The sequence below is a fragment of the Cottoperca gobio genome, chromosome 20 (assembly GCF_900634415.1).
Source record: "Cottoperca gobio chromosome 20, fCotGob3.1, whole genome shotgun sequence".
NCBI lineage: Eukaryota > Metazoa > Chordata > Actinopteri > Perciformes > Bovichtidae > Cottoperca > Cottoperca gobio.
The window spans coordinates 11,961,278-11,984,766 of NC_041374.1; the positions used below are offsets into that span (position 1 = coordinate 11,961,278).

The window sequence follows — 23,489 nt, forward strand, 5'->3', positions numbered from 1 at the left end:
GCATCATACTGTACGCCATATGTTGTATGACTGATGTGCAAATAAAAATTGTATGTCATAAAAAAAAAGGTCAGTGATATATGAACATAAGTGATATATGGGAGATATATACATACATGGTTAAATAGTTGATGTAAAATGACAATAAATAGATGCTGCTGTGAGGTCTCTCTCTTCTCCACTTGCCCCGCTGAATTATGCCGTATTTGACAAGGTTCTTGTTGTAATTCAGTTCAGCAGTGACCCCCCACACAGACATCAATATACAAGAATACAAGTAAATGTCTTGTGGGCACACTTTCAGGTGCAGGGATACACACAGCATGTCTCCACCCCAGCTAACCACCTACCCAATCACTGAGCATCCAAAGCAACACCCCTCCCACCTCTGCACCATGAAGTCATTAGTAAGAGATAATGACCTGGAGTGTGTCAAGGCATGGCAGGCCTGCATAACCTAATATCACTAGCAACACACACACACACACACTCTCAGTGAAGGCTGTAGTCGGTCCGACGCAGGCAGGTCTGGGTCACCCCCTCCACTGTCTCTGCGGAGACGAAAGGGACAGATGTGATTGGCTGTGACAGATCCTTGACGAGTAATTGCTCTAATCACTCGACGGCTCACGACTGAAACCCCCCCCCCCCCACTATCCACGTCTTCCCCCCTGTTCGTTTGCTCGTCGGCGTGGTAACATCATTGGGGTGTGGGCAGACCAAGCGGCGCACGGATGGCTCTTCCTGAGTTGTCCTGCGATTATCGAGGCTTCAGCGTTGACACATATACCCGAACGTCTACAGTCATCTCTTGGTGTATGGTACTGAGACTGCTCCCCACTTTTTTCACCCTCCGCCTTCCCCTGTCACTCTCTTCTCTCCTCCGTCCATCTTTTCTGTACTCGTTACATCTTTCCTTCTCCTCTCTTTCAGTCTACATGTCAATTCCAGTTTTTTTTCTCTCTGGTGATCTCTGGTGTCTGTCTCTTATTCTCTGAGGTCAGGATAAGCTACTCGATTCCACAAAGCACATTACGCAATGCTACGTTAGCCTCCTTCTACATCTCTATATTGAGAAACAGCACATTTATATTGTTGTTTTCAAGCAACTTGAGGCCTCCGACTCTCTCTTGCAGCCCTTTAAGAGACAAGAATGGAGATGGAAACAGTAAGACAGAGAGGAAGAGAGGCACATTCTGTAGTAACTGTGCCACACTTTGCAGAGAGGCATGGCAGGAGAGATGCACCAAAGGGTGGGGGAGGGCTTCTAGATATACAACCACCCCCCCAATCCAAGAGCAGCCACCTCCACACCTCCTCACGCCCACCCAGACCCACCCTCTCCAGAATAAGAGACCATCAATTAGAGCCAGTGGGTCCGCGACCGTCCCTCAGCCACCCCACCGCTCCACTGAGCTGCTGCTCAGCCGGTGCAGAGGAGATGGAAGAGAAGAAGGAGGAGGAGAGAAGCTATAGGTAGGCCTCTCGCTGTCATCTCCACTCATAGGTAGCGCTGCGTTCATGGCCCTTAATTATATGTGGGTTGTCAGCACTGGTAGAAAACCCGGCCAGTGAGTGAGAGAGAGAGAGAGAGAGAGAGAGAGAGAGAGAGAGAGAGAGAGAGAGAGAGAGAGAGAGAGAGACTGGGCCGTGGGAGACTATAGTTAGTGAGATTGGCGAGCGAGGACGAGACAGAGATGACAGGCAGGCTACCCGTTCTTCAACAGCAACGAGTCCTCCGTCCTATCCCACCCACCCCCTCCACTATGGTGCCATTGTCCCTGGCTTGACTGGGAGGGTGAGGTGGAGGCTCCCTGCTCCGTCTCTCTGGGTAATGATGGGGCTGTCCGTCTCGGTCAGTTACCGCTCGTCTTCAAAACAGAAGAGCCCCAAAGAAAGAAATCGATATAATGCATCCCCATTTCATTTGTTTCTCTCTCAGATGATTTGTGTGTATTTAGTCACGGCCACTGCACACATAGTCTGGTTGTCCTCAGACAGGTCGTATGTTGGATTTTTCCGGTCTGTTATTGCTTTTATTGCTTCTCAAACACATAGAGGTTATCATTATTCCTGTGTGTTACTCTCTGCCTTGTTACACTACAGCATTAGATAATATTTGAGTGACACTAACATGGTGGCCAATCCGATGAACGTCCATTAACAGGGTAGAAGAATATGAGCCTGAACGACCAAGGAGATACAGACAGCTATCATCATATTATAATAATCAGTCGAACATCGAGCATCAAAGCTTAATAACTAGTTAGATTAAAATGCTCTTTTTTATTTCTAAATGTAATAAACATAGAAGAGAGATGCCTCCTCCAGTATGCAACTCCTAGTGCACAGTCAACAGTATTACCTTTAAGGAGTATATGTAATAAGAAAGAGCTTGCACTGTATTTGACATTCATTTGATGAGGGATAAGACTAATAAACAGGACATCCTGGTTAAGTGTTTTCAGGAAGTGAATTTCTGTCTGGGGTGATACACATCTCAGCCACTCTCCTGCCTGTAAGTGGATAATGCAGATAGGAAATTAACAGACGCAGAACCCCTAAATGTATATGTGTTTGTGATTTTAAGCGTTGTTTCTCTGTCTGGACCCCTCAAGGCTCCATCATCACAGAGTCCCCAAAAGTTAAAGTTATTCAAAATCAATAATGCACCATACTGTACCGTGTACCACACACTCTCACACTGTTGATTACTGTGCATTGGGTTGTACTATATATATCAGGATGGATTAAACAAAAGACAATAAAAGATGATTTGGTTCTATAGCTAAGAAGTAAAAAGTAAAAATGCTGCTTACCGAGAGTTAGATGAGAAGATAAAAAAAACACGTTGGTCTGTTAAATACGAACCTGCAGCCTAAAGACCATTAGCTTAGCTGAAGACTGGAGGCAGAGGGAAACAGCTAGCCTGGCAAAATAACACAAATCCCACGTAGCAGCACATCTAGAGCTCATTAATCAACATGTACTTCACATGTGTTTAATGCATATGAAAAGCAAAGTGTAAAAGGCGTGCTGAAGCTTCATATTAGCCTAAATTAAAGGATGCTATCAATCCTAACTCTCTGCAAGATAACAAGGAAAGTGTGTAGCTTGTTCATTGTCCAGAGCACAAAGAAATAAGATACAGTATATAAGGCGTAAATATAGAATTGTCTTTATATCCATTAGTTTGTAGGGATTCAGTTTTGTGTAAATCATGTAGGTGGTGAAAGATAATTTTTTAAATCTTTAAGTATGTCTGCTGGAGATTTTGACAGTAGGTAGGAGTTTTGACCAGAGAAACAAAAAACCCTGAAGTCCAGCGGGCTAAACTAAGGACATACTTGTTAACTTGTTCTACACAACAGCCTAGCGTGCACATTTAAATTGGGCTTAAGTCCCTCGCAAGAAAAAGTTAGAAAACCATGAATGCAGACAACATTAGTGTTAGGATGTGGTTCAGCAAACAGTTTGCTATGTTTGGCCTCAGGTGTGTTCAGTAAACACCACTAGATCCTATTGAGAGTGACGAGTGTAGTGCTCGGTGCTGCACCCCCGAGCCCAAACAACAGACCCCTCTCATGGCCTTCAGGGGCTTGGTCCCAAAACAAGGAGGAGAGCACCTGGGACTGCAGTCTGTACCCTGACAGCGTCTAACATCCACACACACACACACACACACACACACACACACACACACACACACACACACACACACACACACACACACACACAATACTAACCTGGGTCAACACTAACACTAACATGCAAGAAGACTGCTTTTCCAGAGTAGGTCACTTTATTTGTCAGAGAGGTTGTTTATCATCAGCAGCCATCAGGATTCATCCATCCGGAGTTTACTTTAGCGATCATTCAGATGCAACTTAACGTCCAATAACTTGATTATGTTTTGGCCTAAATTATTCTGCTTAAAAACTCATCTGGGAACAGGATACACTTAACTGGAGAAAGGTTTTTTTTCAAGACAAACCATTTGAAAATGCTGGTTTGGTGTGAAGAAACCATTTTAAACCAGAGTTATGAAACAAACTTGTATAAGGGTAATCAATTATAAAAGAATATATATACTGTACTCTACATACTGTACTCGTGAAATTAGAACTTTTAATCAATGTATCAAATCCTCTTTCAAGGTGAGGAATGAATCAACGATTAATATTAATCAACTCTATTTCTAATGTATTAATCATCACCTGTCTGCGTGTCATTAGTGGCCAATGGTTGAGAGTAAAGGGGCTGACGTTGACCCTGATAGAGTCAAATGAAAGTTGTTAGTGCCGGGTCATTACATGCCTAAACTGGGGTGTCACACAGAGGGCTATAGGGGAGATGACATGGGTGGACATCTCTCTTTCACTCTCACTCCTTCCTCTGATATACAGTATATCTACATATATGTATCTGTATATATGTATCTAGCAATCTGGTGATTGCATGCTACCTATAAAGTTAGCTAGAGTCAACAGCATATAGATATTTTGTTCTAAATTGTTTTTGTTGGTTGTTCAGTTTAGCTGAATTATCTGTTTTTCTTAATAGAGCAATCTGACAGTAAAACGTTTCATGACTGCCTATACTATCAACAACAGCATATTTTCACTTTCAATTTATCTGTTCGGAAATGTTCAAGTCGAGAGAACTTTGGTTTCTTAAAGTCAGATGCCAAATCAATAAGTCATACTAACTTCACCTTATTGCAAAGTCAGAAACAACATTTCACTCTTGGCCATAATTTAACAAATAACTCCTTCTTCGTGTGAAAAGCCTTGGAGTGCTGTCTTTTTAGTTTTTTTTAATCCCTCAAAACAGAGCGGAAACTTTCCAAGAAGAATAGATTCCCCTCATTCCCCTCTCTCTGTGTCTCTCCTTCAGTTCCCTTTATTGCTGTTGTTAGTCTCCTTAGTTTGGTAGCTGTCCCTGTAAAGCCCTCAGCATGTTGGTGCTTCAAAGGCATCCCAGAGTAAATCAAGACCGCTCAAGATTAACGGTGGCAAATTATTCATGACCCCGAGATCTCCTGGCCGGGAATAGCACAGAGTGGCCTGGGTGACATGTCACAAAGCATCGGGTTAAAGATAAAGTGCACACACAACACACACACTCAAACACAAACCTATCTCTCTGATGCTACTGCTGCTACCACCACAGCTACCACTTAAATTAAGTGTTTTGATTATTCACTATGTACACATATTTCACCCGTAACAGCCAGAGGGAAGGCAGGAAGGAAGAACAGTGAGTGAGTGACAGTAGAGGTCAACAACGCTGAGCGGTTATACTCACATTTTTACAAGCATTACATCTGCTCACTGATAACCAATCTCTGTTTTTGTAATCAATAAACCAACGCAGTTTTGAATGATCAGGGATTTCTGCAACACGATTACCGACTGCCTGTCTGGCTGACTTGAGCGGATGTGGGAACAGCAGCCCCAATAATGCAGTCAAACGGGGGGAGCTCGGAGGGAGTATCCGTTTAGCAGTGACCAGCCTCGGCCTGCACTGATTCCCCCGTAATAGGCTTTGGGCTCGGCTCCCACCGGAGAGTTTGGTTGACAATCTGACAAAGTTATCTCAAGATAAATGGGTTACGGGTCGGAGGCGGCAGGAGGGGAGAGAGAGAGCAACTTGACTTCCCTGTCAGTGATGTTTTGATGGAGGATGTGTATAGCCGCGAGCGCCAGCGCTAGCAGGTCCCCCCAGGTAGATGGGAAGATTGTCTTTGGCTGTGTCTGCAAACAGAGCACTGCTGTGTGTGTGTGTGTGTGTGTGTGTGTGTGTGTGTGTGTGTGTGTGTGTGTGTGTGTGTGTGTGTGTGTGTGTGTGTCTCTGTTTTTCTATTGGGAAATCTGATAGCTTTATTAAGAGGGAGATTTGCAAACAAAGAACACAGTGCATGTGAAGCGCCACCAGCAAGCCCAGAGAAACCTGAGGCAAAGGTCACAAGTTCAACATTTATAGATGGACAATCTTTGGATGGACAATGTTGATAGGCCTAAACAAGCGGACGCACTGTATCAGCCTATATCATAAGTCATTTAAGTAATAACTGGGCCTGTCTCTCACTTACACACACAAATGCACAAACCTAAGTTCACACACACACATGCAAGCACAAAAGTTATCTCTTTACCCACACACACATGCACACACACACACACGCAAACGCACTGTACAGGAGAGTACCTATCACCAAGCCAGGCCTCTTTTTACCCTTTAATTCCCCAGATAAACAGACTTTTCTCTGATCCTGTCAGTCCGCGTTATCTGCAACGCTGGTCAGCCGGTCCACAACTGTGGAGCAAATTAGGCCCCTAAATGTCAAAATTGCTACACTTTATTAAGTTAATTAGAGGCTGAGTGTACATGGAGCAGAGATAGACAGAATGACAAACACTGAGGAGTGCTGACAGCCACTGCAGAGTATACAACACAATGCAGAGCAGCCAAACACACAGAATTATATATAGACATATAGTATTCATGCATGCATTGACTTGTACTGTGCACGTAAACAATCACATATATATATATATATACAGTATACATACCATATGTGCAATGAAGCAAACACTCAGCGGCACCTACGCATATAAAATGATGTTGCATAATATAGTTTATTACCTTAACACAGTCCATTGAATTTAAATACTATAAGCCTGTGCACCTGCATGTCTGTCAGTACTGCAACTGTAGAAGTGATATCATAATTGATTGCATATTAAGACAGATCTGGCCAGTAGCAATACCACAGGAGTCAAATATTTGCAATGTATCACCAATACATGCATCACGCAACAAATCCATAAAGTTGAGATCAAAGGATTTACAAATTCGTAAAATAGCTTCTAAATTACTACCATGGAACTTTCTGTCTAACTTGATTTGAACCTTTCCAGCCTAGAATACTGTTGAAACAGCTGCAGCACAATTGTTTCAATCAGTAGATCAAATGATGAATCGGTCTATTTGAAGATGGCAGCACCTCAAGTCCTTGTGTTGTGTTGACTTTAACTTTACTTTCTCATTTTAGGGTCCACTCATTGCTTAATGTATAAATATAATAATAATAATAATAATAATAATAATAATAATAATAATATTAATATTAATATTAATAATAATAATATTAATATTAATAATAATAATAACAATAATAATATTAATAATAATATAAATAATAATAACAGTGATAATATAAATAATAATAATTGCACTTTTTAAATTTAAATACCTATATTATTTTCCTCTGACCTATTTAAAATGTTATAAAAGTATTTATCTGGTTACCCTTCCCTCTGCCACAAACTCGACTGCACATTTAACGCAAGTGGCAAAATGGAGAAATTATCATAAAGCATTGTTATTACACGAAATATGGAAATATTTTTACATTATATGGGCAATATGCCTGAACCAATATGTCTAATTTTGTTTGCCAAAAAGTCATTTATAAACAAAAGAATGTACAGTTTGTTATCTTAGTGATGTTTGTGGTCAATTCACTGACTCCTAGTTACATCTGAAAAAGCTGTTATAAAACTCCAATAACAGAAATTCAAATATATCTAATATACTAAACTTATTTAGGAGCTAGGCGGGATCGTCAACATTGTCAATAAGCATTTAGAAAAAGTAATAAAGTTGATAAAACAATGTTAAGTATGTTGTTTGAGCTGTTAAAGAGGGCACCGGGACCCCAAACAGAACATCAGGGTTAAAGTAAAAACAATCTCAAAAAGATTTATACAGAATCTACCAGGAAGGAGTTAAAGTGTTCATGCAAACCATCATCCTAATTTTTACTATTCTGAAAATCTTAAGGCTTGAACTTGTATTGTCACGCTCGTCTGCTTCACTTTATTCAGACCCACAAATGATTCAGTGAGATTCTTTCTAAATCTGTTCAATATCCTTAAATCTGTATTTTCTAAACCTCTCCACCATCCAGACACTTGAAAGCAAACCACTGATCAATGCTTTGCAGACTGTACTAATCGATTAGGAGTGAACAGAGAGAGACGGTCTAATGGCTGGTCCTGACTGAACATGCCTTCTCATATGAGAGCAATTGTTCATTACAGGGCTATTTCATGGTGTTCGTCACTTTGCAAGCTTCTGTCTTTCATTCAGCAGCGCGTTGGATGGAGGAATGGCCTCGGGATATATTGTCTGCTCAGAGCTTGAATGTTGTCATGCTAGTTCCCAGTGATTTGCCTCGTGCGATTCAAGACTTTGAAAAATGAGAAATGTGTTTCGCAGACTTGGGAGAGAAGGGCTGAATGTGATATCAGTGTTACTCAGTGCAGGATGTTAAGAAAAGTCTTTGGGAGAATGGAGTTGTGTTTCAGTTCAATCAGAATCCTCAAGTAATGTTTTAGTACTTATGGTGGCTTTAATGTTTTATTACAATCAGCGCTACATCCAGGTTTTTAGAATGCTTTTTAATGTTCAGCACTCAGGCAGAACAAGATTCATCTCATGCAGCACAGAACCAGTGTATATGCTTCACACGCGCTGCAGTGTGCGCTTTGTTATGGAATACGCATGTTCAACAGCTATGTTACTCCGACGAAGCCAAAAGCAATAAGTCATGGACAGATCCTTCACTGTTGCTCTGAGTTGAATTATTTACCCTACATTCCAACAATATGTAAAGTATCCAAACCATCTCAATCCAAATCTGCCTGCAACACAGCTCAGTGATTTTCTCCATACTAAACAGAGACCTCTGGGCATGACAGCAGGCGTACATTATTTCTACCGCGCACACACACACACACACACACACACACACATGCACTCATGGCTCATACACCACACATAGCTCCACATATAACCTCTGATGCATTATTTCTCTAGCCTTCAGTGCGAGAGTCACAGGTGAGTCCTGGGCGCTTTCATCATAGTCTGGCTGTCCGGCTGGCTGGCTGCAGTCTCATCTGTCCCTGGGTTGAAATTGCCAATAAAGAGGGTCTCATATAGATCACCCCCGACGGGGGCTGGCGACCTGTCATGCAGACCATGATTCCTTGCTCTCAGAGCGGGGAAGAGGGACAAATAACCCTCTGAATCTCCCTATATCTCTCTCTCCACCCTCCTCCCTACCACTCTCCGTCTTCTTTCTCGGTCACACATACACATACATGCCCCTTCCACCCCTCTTCAGCAGGCCATAAAGTGCCACGCGAAAGGGATATAGTGGACACAGTCATAGGAGAGACAAGTGCCGGCCTGAGCCTTCACTTTCCCGCTCCAGAGGTAGTGAATCAAACTAATGGGTTAAAGACATGAAGACGGATGAGCGGGAGGATTAGGACCTGGCCAGAGGTTTCCCAAAAGCGTTCTCATACGCCTGTGATTCTTAAACATTTCAAACTTTGCAATCAAAAAGATGGAGGTTCATTTTAACCTTTTGAAAACTGCCACAAAAAAAAATCATTAATGTGCCCCGGAGCACAGCACTTTAACAAAACAGGCCACTGCAAGGTGCTTAACACCCCAACTGAATCTGTTCCTCATCGGATATTAAGGAAGATGATGTCACCAAGGCTGGATATAAGGTCTGTGTGGAACACGTCAACACATAGATTTAAGTCTTAAAATTAATTTCTAATGTAGACTTATCATTTTAAACTGCTCCTAAAAGACAGTAAAAGTGCTCCATTGTCTGCTCAACAATAAACTGAACATATTGGTTTAATTATTTTTCAAGATACTGTTACAGTTTTGATACTCCTATAAGTTCCACATGATCCCGTCTCTTTCTAATAGTCACTTTCTTGTTTCAGATTTTTTTAAAGTTCAATTTTACAAGGCAGATTCCTGCTTCAGATGGAACTGGACTGTGAAGAGAGCTGGACTTTGGGATTTTTGAAAGACCCACAGTGCTCCCTGCTGGTGAAGGACAAAACAGCAAAATGATTCTGAAGCTGCTGCACACAGAAGCTCTAGCGTCGTGTGTGTGTGTGTGTGTGTGTGTGTGTGTGTGTGTGTGTGTGTGTGTGTGTGTGTGTGTGTGTGTGTGTGTGTGTGTGTGTGTGCTTTAACCTGCAACAACATGGGAGTTTCCTTCATCAACCTCCCGGCCACAGCTAGAGCTCAGGCATTACAGTTTCCTCCAAGATTTTGTCTGAATCATGGACGAGAAAAGAAGAGACAGAGTGAGGCAGAGAGAGAGAGAGAGAGAGAGAGAGAGAGAGAGAGAGAGAGAGAGAGAGAGAGAGAGAGAGTGAGTGAGGCAGAGAGAGAGAGAGAGAGAGAGAGAGAGAGAGAGAGAGAGAGAGAGAGAGAGAAACCTGCATGGCCAGTGGGCAACTTCAATAAAAGACAATCTGACTTTTCAGAAGCTATAATAATCAAGATCCTCCCACCGAGGTTGTTTGTCTGAGGGGGACACGGATGGCTACGGGTAAGGAGGAGGAAATTCAGAGCGGTAATTAATAGTCCTAAGTGACTGCTGCTGGATGGGAGGCAGGGACAAGGTTTGTTGTTACTGTGAGCTGGTACTGTGTCCCCCAGCATGTCCCACAGCCTTGTGGGTTGGCATAAGTAGAGGAGGAGGAAATAGAGAAACTGCCTTTATTACTTGTTCGTTTGTCTCCGGGCCTCTCCTGATCAGCCTGAGACTCAACCACACTCCTTCCACACACACACGCGCACACACACACACACACACACACGCACAAACACACACACTTATGAGCATGCCTTCCAATGCTAATCTCGTGTCACAAATGTTAAGGGAAAGACATGAAATGCCATAAAAATGTCATCACTACACTCCTGTCACTGGCTCATCCAACCCTTCCATCTCCCTTGTAAACATATCTGAACATACACTCATTTGCATGTGTGCGTGTGTTTGTGTGTGATGGAGTGGGGGGACCAGCTTGTTGTTTTTAGCCTTTGGGTGCCTGTTTCTGCATGGAGCAGCAGGGTGGTTCCTATAATCCCATCACTGTTGTCGTCACGAAGGCCCAAAGGCCCCGCCTTGAGGTGCGACATTTCTGGCATCCTCTGACTCTCATCCGCTCCAAGAGCCAGGAGCTCTGGAGCCAAAGACACACTGTGTGCAGACTACCACTAGTCATATATACTACACTGCCTGAGTAGTAGCTCTGGTTTGGAAGTAAATGAGCATGTTATGGGGATGAGCTTTACGTTTTGTTCTCAGATTAAGTTTCCAAGCAGGAACATTAAAACTAGAGCTGAAACAAGGCAGAGATTAGATGATTTAAAGGACATTTATTGCAGAGTATTCTGCTCATCAAAAGCAGTCCAGCATGAGGATTTACTGCTTTTTTCATGTGATAGTAAACTAATATATTTGGGTGTCTGGACAAGACATGTAAAGATGCCACTTTGGGCTTTTGGGAAACTATTTATTTTACCATTTTATGGACTAAACAATTGAAACAAAGAAATGATGTTGCTGGTGATTTGGTTGACTTTGAGTTTTCAACTCAAAGGAGTATTGTGTGATTAAACCAAACCCCTCAATAATTTGTATTAAGTAATTCTGCCAAAAAATGATTTTATAATTTAAAGCCCAATCACTAACAACTATGATCCATTTACCCAAATCTGTTTTCATGGTAGTTTCTTCAAGAAGTCAACCATGCATCAAGCTCTTTGGACAAGATCAAATCAAAAATAAAATGTGACAGGAGCGGAAGGTAGGGGCAGCACTCCGACCCCCGTACATCTGTCTGTCTTCATCTCACAACTCGCAGCCTTCTACCAAAGTGTCACCCCGCCGCCTGGCTCACGTCCCCGTGTTCACTCCACGCTGGGGATCCGACCTAGCACCAATATGCAATTTCACCAATCCGTGCTGACAGCGTTCATGTCAACTACTCACAACCAATCCCTCCCCTCTCCTGCGAGCATCTGTGTAGTTAAAATACAGTATTCAGTCAGAGCGCTTTCACAGGTCATGAAAGGTAAGAGAGGAGACAGGCGGGGCTGTGGCCTTGCATCCCAGCTAGACAAATCAGTGTAACAGCATATTGTAAGCTACAGACTAGGCAGAGGGGGATATATCTACCAGGACTGAGGCTGTGTTTATGGCTATGCCTGCCCTGGGAAGCCCCACGGCAGTATCGGTGACCCCTACTGTAGATTTCCTTACTAATGTGACCCCAGATTGTGTATCACAATCGGCATGAGAAAACTCCCACAGGCTACAGTTAGTCCCCGGCAGTGGGGATCGTTGTCCTCATCCCGCCTGAGTACAGACAGGATGTGGCAGCTTGGAGGCATTTAGTTAAAGGAGACGCACTTTAACGCTGCAGGCATTCATTTATGGAAGCCCCACTATGGTAAAAGTGTATGACGTGCTGGAGCCTATAAACAAACAGCAAAAATGGAAGGTTAGATGAAAAAAATAAATACAGAGAATTAGCCGTACCTTGTTCCATGGCATCTAATCATTTGTGATAGTCTGTGTACTCATTCTTATAATTAATTTGTTTTCTGGGACAGCTTTTTCTCAACAAATTGGGTTTAAAAATATCATCTGTTCTTTTATATTAAGTATACACAGTGAAAGGGAAAGATGTGGATACATGGGTATGTGCAAGGCAATAAGCATCAATAGAAGTAGTTCACATGAAGCACAACTGCTGACCAAATGAGAATCAAGACGTCCTAGATACTCAACATTACAAGACTAGACTATGGTGAATACATTTATTCATGGTTAACTTATTACGTTATCCCATACAGTGAGCAAGATATTCACAATTGATCTGCTATGATAAGAAGTATGACAGCACTGGAACTGTATCTAGAACACCATATGACTATTGAGAATAACTCAGCAATAAGACTTAACAAAATAAATACTGGCCACATGATGAGGGCAGTCAAGTAAAGGACACTCCTCATCTTTGCTGTGGCAGTCGTGTAATTACAAGCTGAACAGAACGGGATAGTCTTATATGCTTTGCTATATATGCAAAAAAAAAAGTTGAATTCAATGAGGTGGAATATGGACATTGTATTCACCATTCCCCTCCTTGTGAAAAAATATGAATATATATTAATGGATATTGCTGTTGGCCCCCACAGGCCCTTTTCATGGAAGACATGTTGACATGTCACAGTAGGAACACCACAGTGAGCTTCAGCTTGGACTCCCAACCTCTGTCTCCCTTACTCTGCATATCTTCTATAATTTATTGCAGTCTGAATAACGTCAATAAAAATCGAGAGAAAAATATGAATTTGATTTGTGTTGCTGCAGTCGCTGAAATCACTTGGAGCCCTGTCATCCAGGTGAGCTGTTACAGAGTGGGACCGCTGGGGATGAAAATAAAGCTTGTAGTGTGACACCTCAGCCCAGCTGTCACACTCTATGGTGTCACACATACATACACAATAACACACACACACACACACACACACTTGGACAGTATATACTTAATAAGCCCAGTTTTGACTGACAGGTGACATTTCATTATGGAGAAATTGTAGAGGCACAGTGCAAATCCAAACAGACAAGACACACACAATGTCACAGCCGGGACACACTGCAGAAACAGACAGACAGACAGACACACAGACACACAGACAGACACAGACAGACAGGGAAACTTTGCTGCAGGACTTTAGACTGAAACTCCAGACTTTCCACTGTCATGTTGACTCCATTTAACCACACATTCTCATGGAGAAGTTATGTGAAAACTCACTCATATTTTTGATCAGTTTCCCCGAACTGCTGGAGAGGTTTGGATTACAGTTGAGCACACCTATTAAATGCAGGGATACAGCATACTGTTAGGAGGATATAGGGAAAATAAATAACATCATATGCGTTATTCAAATTGTATTCACATGTACTATTGTACACACCACTTTCATTTTTACTGGAGATGGTTCATTCACTGATGCAATGTAATGACAGACTTGTATGCTGTGTTTCTATTGGTTAACTCTAAAGTCAATCAAACTGTAGTGGGCGAGATTTGAGACTTTCACCCAATCAGGTCACACGTACACGGCACTGCCCCTCCGACAGTCAGAAACATGGCGTTACGGGAGCTATCATCGCTGGAGAAATATTTAGGACTGAAAAAGCCGAACAAGTACACTACACAGGGAGACAAAAAGGTGACATGACCGTACATCTGTGTGAGGTCCACTGTTGGCTCTAAACCGCTATTTTATTTTATAGGACGCTTGTACGCTGTTGTAATGAGCACACAGTAGCTAGCTAGGAAATGCTAACAAGCTAGTCATGTGTGTACAATATAGGCAGTTTAGTGGCATATCTTCCTTGTGTTATCAGTTGATAGGCATTGGTATTTTTCATCGGTTAGGCTGGTAACCTTACTCAAATCCAGGCAGCAACATTAAATGCCAGCTGTTTTATTTCCACTACTCAGCACAATGGAAATAGCTCCATGCAGTGCGCATGCCCGTCTATTGCAGTCAAGTGAGGGGAGGTGTGTGCTGTCACTTTCTGTTAGAAATTCATTTTAAGCGAAATGTTGATAATTCTATGCATGTATTAAACACTCTCAGAGACAAACATTTGTATTCACGAATGTGTAAAGTACTCAAGCAACATGTTCTTTAAGGGTGTGTAAAGCAAATACAGGGACAGGTGATATCTGATGCTTCCTTGTGTTTGAACTTGAATGAAATAAAAAAGATTTAACTTCCTTTTCACACTATCCATCTCACTGCCCTCTCCATGCAGGTACCTGTGCTACAGAATAATAATGGTCCTCCGCTGGTAGGTCTAGTGACCATCGGCTGTCACCTGGTGAAAGAGGCCAAGCGCCCAAAGCTGCTGGGAGACTCTGCAGAGAGCAGGGCTGTGGTGCAGCAGTGGCTGGAATACAGAGTCACCAGTCTGGACGGATGCTCAAAGGAAGACAACAAGACCATCCTGAAGGTAGAGAAGATGATGTTCGAGGAAATAGTTTTGTACTTTTTGTTTTGTAGGAAACTTACAATTTGTGAGGCGCACAGCATCTCAGTTTCTCTCGCATCCCCTCTCTCTGTCCACCAGCTAGACCACTGTGCGTGCGTGTTTGTCTTGTTCAAGCACAAGCGACAGGAATACAGACTGATGTATGGCCCTTCAGTGACATGGCCCCACACGACAAGAGAAAAATGCTTTAATGTGCCTGATGCTAGTCAGCGTGAAATGGATCGGCAGCCACTGGTCTGCTGGACGCTAGGCGCCTCTTGGCACTATCATGTCAGCATGAAGTGACTGTGTGTTTGTTTGTGTGTGTGTGTGCACACTTCTCAGCGTGATACACTGTTGTGGCATGGCTGAGGAGTCATGCTGTGCGGCAGCATGTTATCTGGACAGGCCTCTTAAATATTTTAATGGTGCCACTTACAGAAGGAAGTCGCCCTAAGCAGCACAGTTCTGGTGCCCGGTGGCCCCCTGTCCTGTCCTGCTGCTTTTGCTCCATCCTTAACACTCTTCTCTCAAGCACACCAGTCATCTCCCATTAAATTATCCAGAGATAAAAACTGTCTGCAGGACGTTCTTAAACTTTCTCACCCCAGGATGTAAATAAGAATAGTTTTTCAAAGCTAAGACCTGGTTTTGAAGTGAACATCTTGTCACGCATGTAATGTGATAATAAACACGCAAGACGTCCAATTTGGCCCTGAGCTCAAAGTTAGATGAATATTGGGGAAAGTCTGTCACCTTAAACTAATTAGGCTAGTGCAGGGTGGCTTCCTGCCGCCACAGCAGTTGTTTGGTTTTATGAAGCAAATGCTCTTGCAGACAGCCAATTACACCTCGGTCAGTTCCCACTTTGTCTTTAGTCAACAGAGACCACCAACATCTTGAACGCCATGTGCAGCATTAGTTATGATTGCTCTCTGTTTTTGACAGAACTCTATGCTCTGATAATGTGAAAGATGGAAAACATAATTTATTTTACTTTAATTTACTTGAGATGTTCCTCGAACATTTAGCCTAATGGTATTTGAGCTTCTGCATGTTGAGAGTTCTGAGCTACTCATCAACAGTAATGGTTGCTGAAGGCCCAGGGCCAGTAGTAGCAAGTTGTGTTGGGGCAGTAAACTCACTGTGAGGTCACTGTATCTGCAGAAAATATGAAGAAAGGCAGAAACAATAAAAAAAATGGCTGTGGAGTATTCTCCTGACAGCAGTCAACAACTATCAACAGCAGCTATTGAAAAGTATTTTAGAAAGAAATGGGCCCAAAGACATATAATGAATTGCAATAATAATGTAAATATCTTTATTTATTAATTCCATTTCTGTCTAATATATAAAAAAAAAATGAACAGCTGTGCTTTTCCAGCCTGTAAATGACCTACCCAAAGGGCAAACAAAAACTTTTTTCATATTGTTTCAGATTTCTGAAAGTGTTTGCCCCTAAAGCAGCAGCACTCTGCCTAAATTCTGTTACAAACTTTGCCACATTGTTTTATCAGAATGCATCGATGATAAGAGTGCACAGTCTAGGCTTGAGCAGGTGGAGAAGAGCCCAGGTTTAGAGCTCCATGTGCTGGGTGGGGGTGGCAGGAGAGCTGCCTCTGCTCTGATGCTCGACTGGGCTTCAGCTCCATGGCTGTAGGCTAAGAAAAGCAAGGATCTGATTGTGGAAGGGGAGGAAGTCTGCAGTCTTCATGCCTTGTTTGGCATCACCCACTCTTGCTGCACAATAACTCCATTTGCCCCCAAGATGCTCTGTGTGCGTGGAGTGTTCCCAATGTACAAGTGCTAAAGATGGTCCCTTCCCCTGGGACCAGCACTTCCATGCACGACTTTGCACACACAGACATGGACTGAGAAATGCACATCATGATGCCCAAGTTTAGGACAGCTTCATTAGATTTGCAAGCGAGTTGTAGTCATTTGGTAGCGAAGTAAACAAATAGCCTGTTTTGTAGAGCATCTGTGCTAAGTCGCCGGTCATGGGGAGAGATGCTAAGCCCCTCAGGTTACATATTATTCCTACCCACATAGCACAGACACACACGCAAGCTAGGATCCAGACTCGTGTACCTCACGCACCCACAGATATATAGGTTAACAAACCTGCTGTCATACTCCCTTTTAGGTCTGTAGCGTCCATCAAGAGAGTAGATTATGTACAAATAAAAATGTTACTTCAAGGACTTGCATATATTTACTTTGCGTTCTCTTTTGTTTGTCAGCAGAGCACAAAAGAGTCGGTCTGTACAATCAATCCACAACAGTGTTGAGTGAAAGGCAGAATAAGTCATGACGAACAACAACACCATCTCTCTTAAAGGAGGCTTCATTAGTGATTCATGTAAATGTCATGTTCTCCCTTAATGTGTCAAGACAAGCGTGTTTACATAGAAATGCGTATCATGATGAATAAATTAATGACCTCATTTGCATAGCTGGTTATGTTGTGAAAATGATTCTTTCAGGACCTCAACCTCTACCTGCAAGACAAGGTCTACATGGCTGGCAGCCAGTTCACCTTAGCTGACACTTTCATGTACTTTGGAATCCATCCACTGTTGGTAAGTTACCTTTTCTTTCACTTCTGCACCTTTAGGGGTCACACCATTCATATTTCCTAATGCTTGTTATCACTTAAACAGTGATGTGTTGCTAAAACATCTATTGAATTTCAAGTGATGCAAGTTGGTAAAACGAATTTGGATTTGGTTGAAATTAGCTTTGGGTCAGAGATGCTGTTGCATAGCGTGTGACTTAAAATCTATCTATGTAACATGAATTTTCAGTATTTAGATAAACTTTTGCTCAATTTGGTGCACTATTAGGATACAGTTATGTCTTTTATAATTAATAATGACTAAAACATAATGACATTAAACATTTGAGATGACTTGGACATAATATTCTCCCTAGTTTTCCAAAGTTGCGTGGGATCGTGTAATCAGGGGTAATGTGATTGATTTGTTGTGTCTCAGTACAGTTCTCACCACCATTTTCCAAGGACTCATCCGTCCCTTCATCCATCCTTTTCCCTCCCTATCAGTGCTCACTTCAGTCAAACCACAACTTTAATAAGCAATTTGTCACAGTGCATAACACACAATTAGACCAGTCATATGGCCAAAGGGCATCAAGAACAAGTTGGCGATGAACACACTGATTATAAACACATTCTCACTTCTCTTCAGAGAAATGAAGTGATGTGGCACAAAGTGATGTCTTTAGCCTCAGACCAGGGACAAGTAAGTTTGTTATGCCTTCCAGTATTCAAAGAAAGTGAGTCCAGAAATGGGGAAGACGGAATGAGATGGAGGGAGGGAGAGCTCACATGTTGAGAGATGTCAGTGGTTGTGGCGGAGATGGAAGGTTGCCCCCCGCCACCAGGCAGAAGAGCGTCACTTTGGTTTGCAATCAGTGTGGTTTTTAACCTCGGGGACAAGGGGTCAGCTAGCCCAACCCTTAACCACAGCCTGTCCTGATGTTCAATTCATGGGAAACAACATGACACAAACATTAAACCTGACTGATGCTACAATGCTTTTAGGCCGGATTTTTGTCTGTGTGGCGAATTGCGGCATTCCAGTTAATAAGATAATGAAACGTCTAATAAGATATTTTCCAAAGACAGCCTGATGTGTTCTGCTGCTTTTGTGTTGTAGTTTGCCACCTGCACTATGAAATAACAGGGAAATACAAAGTCTGTTTGACACAAACAAGTAGTTGCTAGACGGCTTCAATGAGCTTTGCCCAACAGTACGTTCAAGAAATCAGTGGTTTCCAAGGTTTATTAGAGGCCTGAAGAAGTATTTGACAGGAAATAAGAGAACATTCAGAACAAAATAAACATCATTTTGTGACACGGCTAAATAAAAATGTTCTTTGGTTCTTTAAATAAACTTGTTTTCATTAATTGCTTGGTCTATAAAATGGTATAAAATAGTTATATATTTTTCGCAGTTTGTTGTGGTCCAAAGTAATGTGTTGTTTAGTCCAAATCCCAAAGATATTCAGTTTAATATGATATAAAGCAGGAAATCTCCATATTTGAGAGGCTCTCACATGTTGATGTGAACTGTTGCAGCTCCACTGGTCCAACTCACATTTACTGTTTACAGGTAGTCTGGTTACACTGGACAGGACATTGTTCAATTACATATTCTTAATGTATATTATTATTTTATTAAAGCACGATGCCTACATTACATTGTGTGTTATATGATGTTTCCTCTCTCACCCAGGTGGACTTGGCCATCCAGGAGAAGGAGCAGTATGTTAATGTGACGCGATGGTTCGACCACATTCAGCACTACCCCGGCCTCCGTCACCACCTCCCTCCCGTAGCTGTGCTCAGGAACAGAATCTACACCAGCAAACACCACTGAGACCTGACTCGTCACACGCTCGTCTGTGTTCTGGGCCAGACCTGAGCTAATCTCCGAAAATCCAAGAGTGAATCACATCGTCACAAGTTGAGGATGCTTCCACGTCAATAATAGATCTTCTTTTATTCCCGTTTCATGATTCCTGCCTTTATGTTTTGACCTGAACTCTGCCTATTTGCCTTTTGGACGTTTTTAAATATATGTGTAACCAGGAAAATCAGTGAAGAACAAAAAAACTAAAGCCTAACAGTTTTAGTGTATGAGGTACAGAAACTCCATTACGCCTGCTAATAAAAATCAAGTTAAGTTCATATTCTATAAAAGAAATATCAGTGTTTTTAATAATTATAATGCCCAGTACCATTGGCAGTTGACTTTAACAAATAACTGGGAGTGGAAGCAAGAAGTTCATCTTGTCAATCATTTAATCCTGCTCTGTACAAGACGAGGTGTTTGGCGTCTGAACCTTTGTTCAGTGACTTGGGAGCAAAGACCAGAGACGGTCACGTCGGTCTTCTTTTTCTTCTGTTGGTAATGTTTTGTTGAATTCTTGGATGTTTTTGTTGTTTTAAAGGGAAGGCTGTATGGGGTGCGGTGAAGTGCTGCTAGCTTGTTTAAAAGGTGTTTTTATTTATAAATGGTGATTTATGGTAAATGGTGTTTGTTTAATCGGAGCAATGAACATGCAATGACAAGTATTAAAAGAAGACTTAAGATGATACTTAACTGGCAGAACATTATGTCCTTAGGAAAAGCAGCTTCCTTCATGCCATATCAATGCATTCTCGGCAACAGTTTGTCTAAATAAATGCGGTTGCTGGTTCAACACCATAACCCCATAATGTGCACAGTCACTGAGTCCACATTGTTCTGTCATCTCTCTGCTCTGATGTGGAAAGTCGTCTCTATCACGACTGGCGTTTGTTTTTTTTTGCATGCAACTCTCAGCCATTTCACTGGACAGTTTAGTGTGTGTGTGTGTGTGTGTGTGTTCCTGATTACATCCACTCTCTGTCCCACTTCTTCACCACCAGTTGTGTGGGCAGCAGTGAGCAGTTAAGCGTCAGCCTCAGAGTCAGAGATCAGAGTGAGGCTCCAATCAGTCCCACTACCACCACTGTTGATGCTGCAGGCCAGAGAGAGGGCAGCGGGCTCACCAGCTGCCACACAGATCCAGCCAGCCAAGGCCAGAACCCAGGCCCCTGGGCGACAGTCAGCCACTGTGTGTCATTTCAACCCTCACGCTCCCACGGGGCTACTGGAGAGAGAAGGACGAAGGGAGGCAGCAAGAGAGGGAGGGAGGGAGGCCACAGAGAGGAAAAAGAGCACCCAGAGGCAGAGGGATCTTTTTGTGACATGTGAACAATGATCCGAGTCTCCGAAAGCCTTACTGCTGCTGGCTGGATGTTTGCTGTTGGCACCATTAACGGGCCAAGTTGCGGCTGCGGGGGCAGAACCTGTTAATTAACATTCTGAAGGTAATGATAAGTGGACAAGAACAGTATGAAAATAAATCTTATTGAGCAAATTGTCATGAGGTAACACAGTAGTGATCGAGTCTACGGCACCCCTACATGTGTCTGTGGTGACATTCACAGGAAAAATCACAAGCGGTGCACAGAGGAAGTGATATCCAAAAGCCCACCTGCAGTTACCGCTTATCACCATAGTTGCCACCTAAGGGAGCGACGCGGAGATCTTGGAGATTGTAACATTAAAATGCTTTCAGCCGGTGTTTTATTTCTAAACAGGCCGGATTTAGTTTTGTGTCTGTTGCTCATAGCTTCCAGTTATTATCTGTATGATCAGCTCATGACCCCCCTTCTCTGCAGATTTGTCAGTGTAGCCTACTTTTTGAAATTGTTTTGCGTAAACCAGCCAGAAGACAAGAGTTCAATGGACTTCCGTTAAGACAGCTTGCTGTGTGTTTACGGCAAGTGTTATGAAGATGTGAAGGATAAAAACAGATTGCAGTCATTTGAGCAAGCCTTGTGACCAGTCTGCATACTTTATGTTGTGGTCTACCATTAAAGAAGCCCTTGTCCTCTCGGTTATGTTAACATTTGGTTGGAATGCTGTTTCGAATGTGCAGCGCCACAGAATTGTACTTATTTCTGAGGTGTAATTAATTAAGCTTGGTCCAAAAAAGTTGCAGCTGGACAAATTGTTCTTAATTCACTTGTATTTGTGGTGATGTCATGGTTACAGACCATGCAAGGTTAAAAATATTTTGGCATTTTATGGATATCAGTGAGCACTTTTTCTTTCTTTTTTTGCAAAATACTAATCTATGAAGGAAAGATGCATCTCTTATCGTTCCCATTTTTAATTAAGTACAGAACACCATATAACAGATGCTTTAAATGACTTTTGCATTCATTTGATCACTTAGTTGGCAGCTTTTTTGAATGCTGTTGAATTTGACATTATTGTCATTAAACTCAGAAGTACTTTGATATTTTATCAAGATAAAAAATAAACTAATAGAAATGTTGGCAAATGGAAATGAACTGATTTTAAAAAATCTAAGTTTTCTACTTTTCTTTATTGACCATCTTTTCTTTGCTTTGTAAACCTTTAGATTTTCCGATGTTCAATCAATTGAATCAGCGTCTTTATTTTCCAGCAATGATCTAAAACTCAGGATTTAATCCTAAAAAATTTGACATTTGAACGTTTTGGGTGTTGATGATTTCCTTTTAGATGATTTATTGTATTCCCACATATTCAACTCTAAAATATACAAAGCTAAGTAAGTCATTTTGAAACATTTCTTGTGTGTGCACTATGCAGAATCTAAAAATGCTGCTGTGGTGTCTCACAGTCGGGTTCCTCTGAGATCAAACCTGCGTGCAGTGAAAGCCAGACGCAGTGATGAGGCCACAGCAGGTAACCAGGACAGAGGCACCAATTAGAGGCGACCTTCCCACCAACTTCTGAAGGCGAGAGGAGCTACACTCCGCAGGGGTGGCCCTGGATAGACACATTTAAGGCCCACCCACTTTACCAACTTTGCCCCCGGCAGCCTTATTGACCTTTGACCCCCTCCCTCACCAGGCGGTGGGGGAGACCAGGTAGTATTATCATCAGGATCTGCTGATGACTCTCTCTGCAGCAGGGCATAAAGGGCTAAGGTGTAAAAAACTGTGAAAACTTTAGTGGCTTTACCAGCAAACGACTGCAGGTTCAATGTAAATTGAAAGTTGATATTTGAGGAGTATAGATATACAGAGATATATTGACTACTGAATGTAAGCAATCTACAAGTACAGAGCCAGGAATAAGCACAATCCCTTTAATAGAGAATTAATGATAATACACGTGACGGAATGGCAGGATATTACATCACTGCCAGAGAGTTGTGCTTTCATGACATGACATTCATAAAGTGTGAGAGAAACGCAGTGAAAGCTTTGGTCAAACCAAAACGCCGGTCCTTAACGCGCATGATGTGTTTTGGAGATTGAAGTTGCGATGACGAAGAATACCTTGGACAACACAGCATTGATTCAGACATTCATTGCACTATAAGGCCTTGAAATTGATATCATACAGTCTGACACATGATTGAGACCAAGATCTTTATAAACTAGTCTCGGAAACTGTGACATGCAATGAATTAGCAAGAACAGTGTGTGTGTAGTACTCCAGGAAACAGGAAAACAGCAAAATCTCAGAACTCATCGGTTATCGGCCCGACCAGTGACCACCATAAGCCTCACGGGATACTCCGGGGGTTCCGGTGTCGCCAACGTGACAAAACTTCCTTTTCCGTGGAAGTCAAGTGTTAAGCTTTTGCCCATGTCACCTCCTCATCATCTCCCAACACCTTTGTCACCTTGAGTTTACTAACCATATTAGATAGACGACCCCTGGTCCACCCACGCAACAACAAGCAGCCATGCAGCAGCCAACACCCTTCATTAATTCTTATTAACGACATCAGGGAGACGGACGCGCATTGGCCGCGACATCTGCTAAGAACAGAACTCCCCATCTCTCGCTGACTGATTCAGTGGAACAATCAACACTGCGTGGTGGTGAAGGGAGCATTAGCATGTCGTAAGATCTTTTGACAGGACTTATCGGCCGCGCTTTATCGCCGTCTTACACATTGTGACAGTTGTACCATGCGC

The 23,489-nt window shown here is 42.4% G+C and overlaps 1 protein-coding gene across 1 annotated transcript; it reads left to right on the forward strand.

Moving 5' to 3' along the window:
* The first annotated feature begins 14,009 nt into the window (after positions 1-14,009).
* eef1e1 (eukaryotic translation elongation factor 1 epsilon 1) lies at positions 14,010-20,195 on the forward strand. Its single transcript, XM_029457255.1, has 4 exons — positions 14,010-14,142; positions 14,735-14,932; positions 17,437-17,532; positions 19,210-20,195. The coding sequence occupies exons 1-4, from the start codon at positions 14,059-14,061 to the stop codon at positions 19,351-19,353; spliced, it is 522 nt and encodes a 173-aa protein (XP_029313115.1). The 5' UTR covers positions 14,010-14,058; the 3' UTR covers positions 19,354-20,195.
* The last annotated feature ends 3,294 nt before the right edge of the window (positions 20,196-23,489 follow it).

Excerpts from the sequence above, each read along its gene's own strand:
- eef1e1 (XM_029457255.1), top strand. The coding sequence starts at position 14,059 with ATGGCGTTACGGGAGCTATCATCGCTGGAGAAATATTTAGGACTGAAA. Across the intron at positions 14,143-14,734 it reads CTACACAGGGAGACAAAAAG|GTACCTGTGCTACAGAATAA; the intron begins GTGACATGACCG and ends CTCTCCATGCAG. Across the intron at positions 17,533-19,209 it reads TTGGAATCCATCCACTGTTG|GTGGACTTGGCCATCCAGGA; the intron begins GTAAGTTACCTT and ends TCTCTCACCCAG.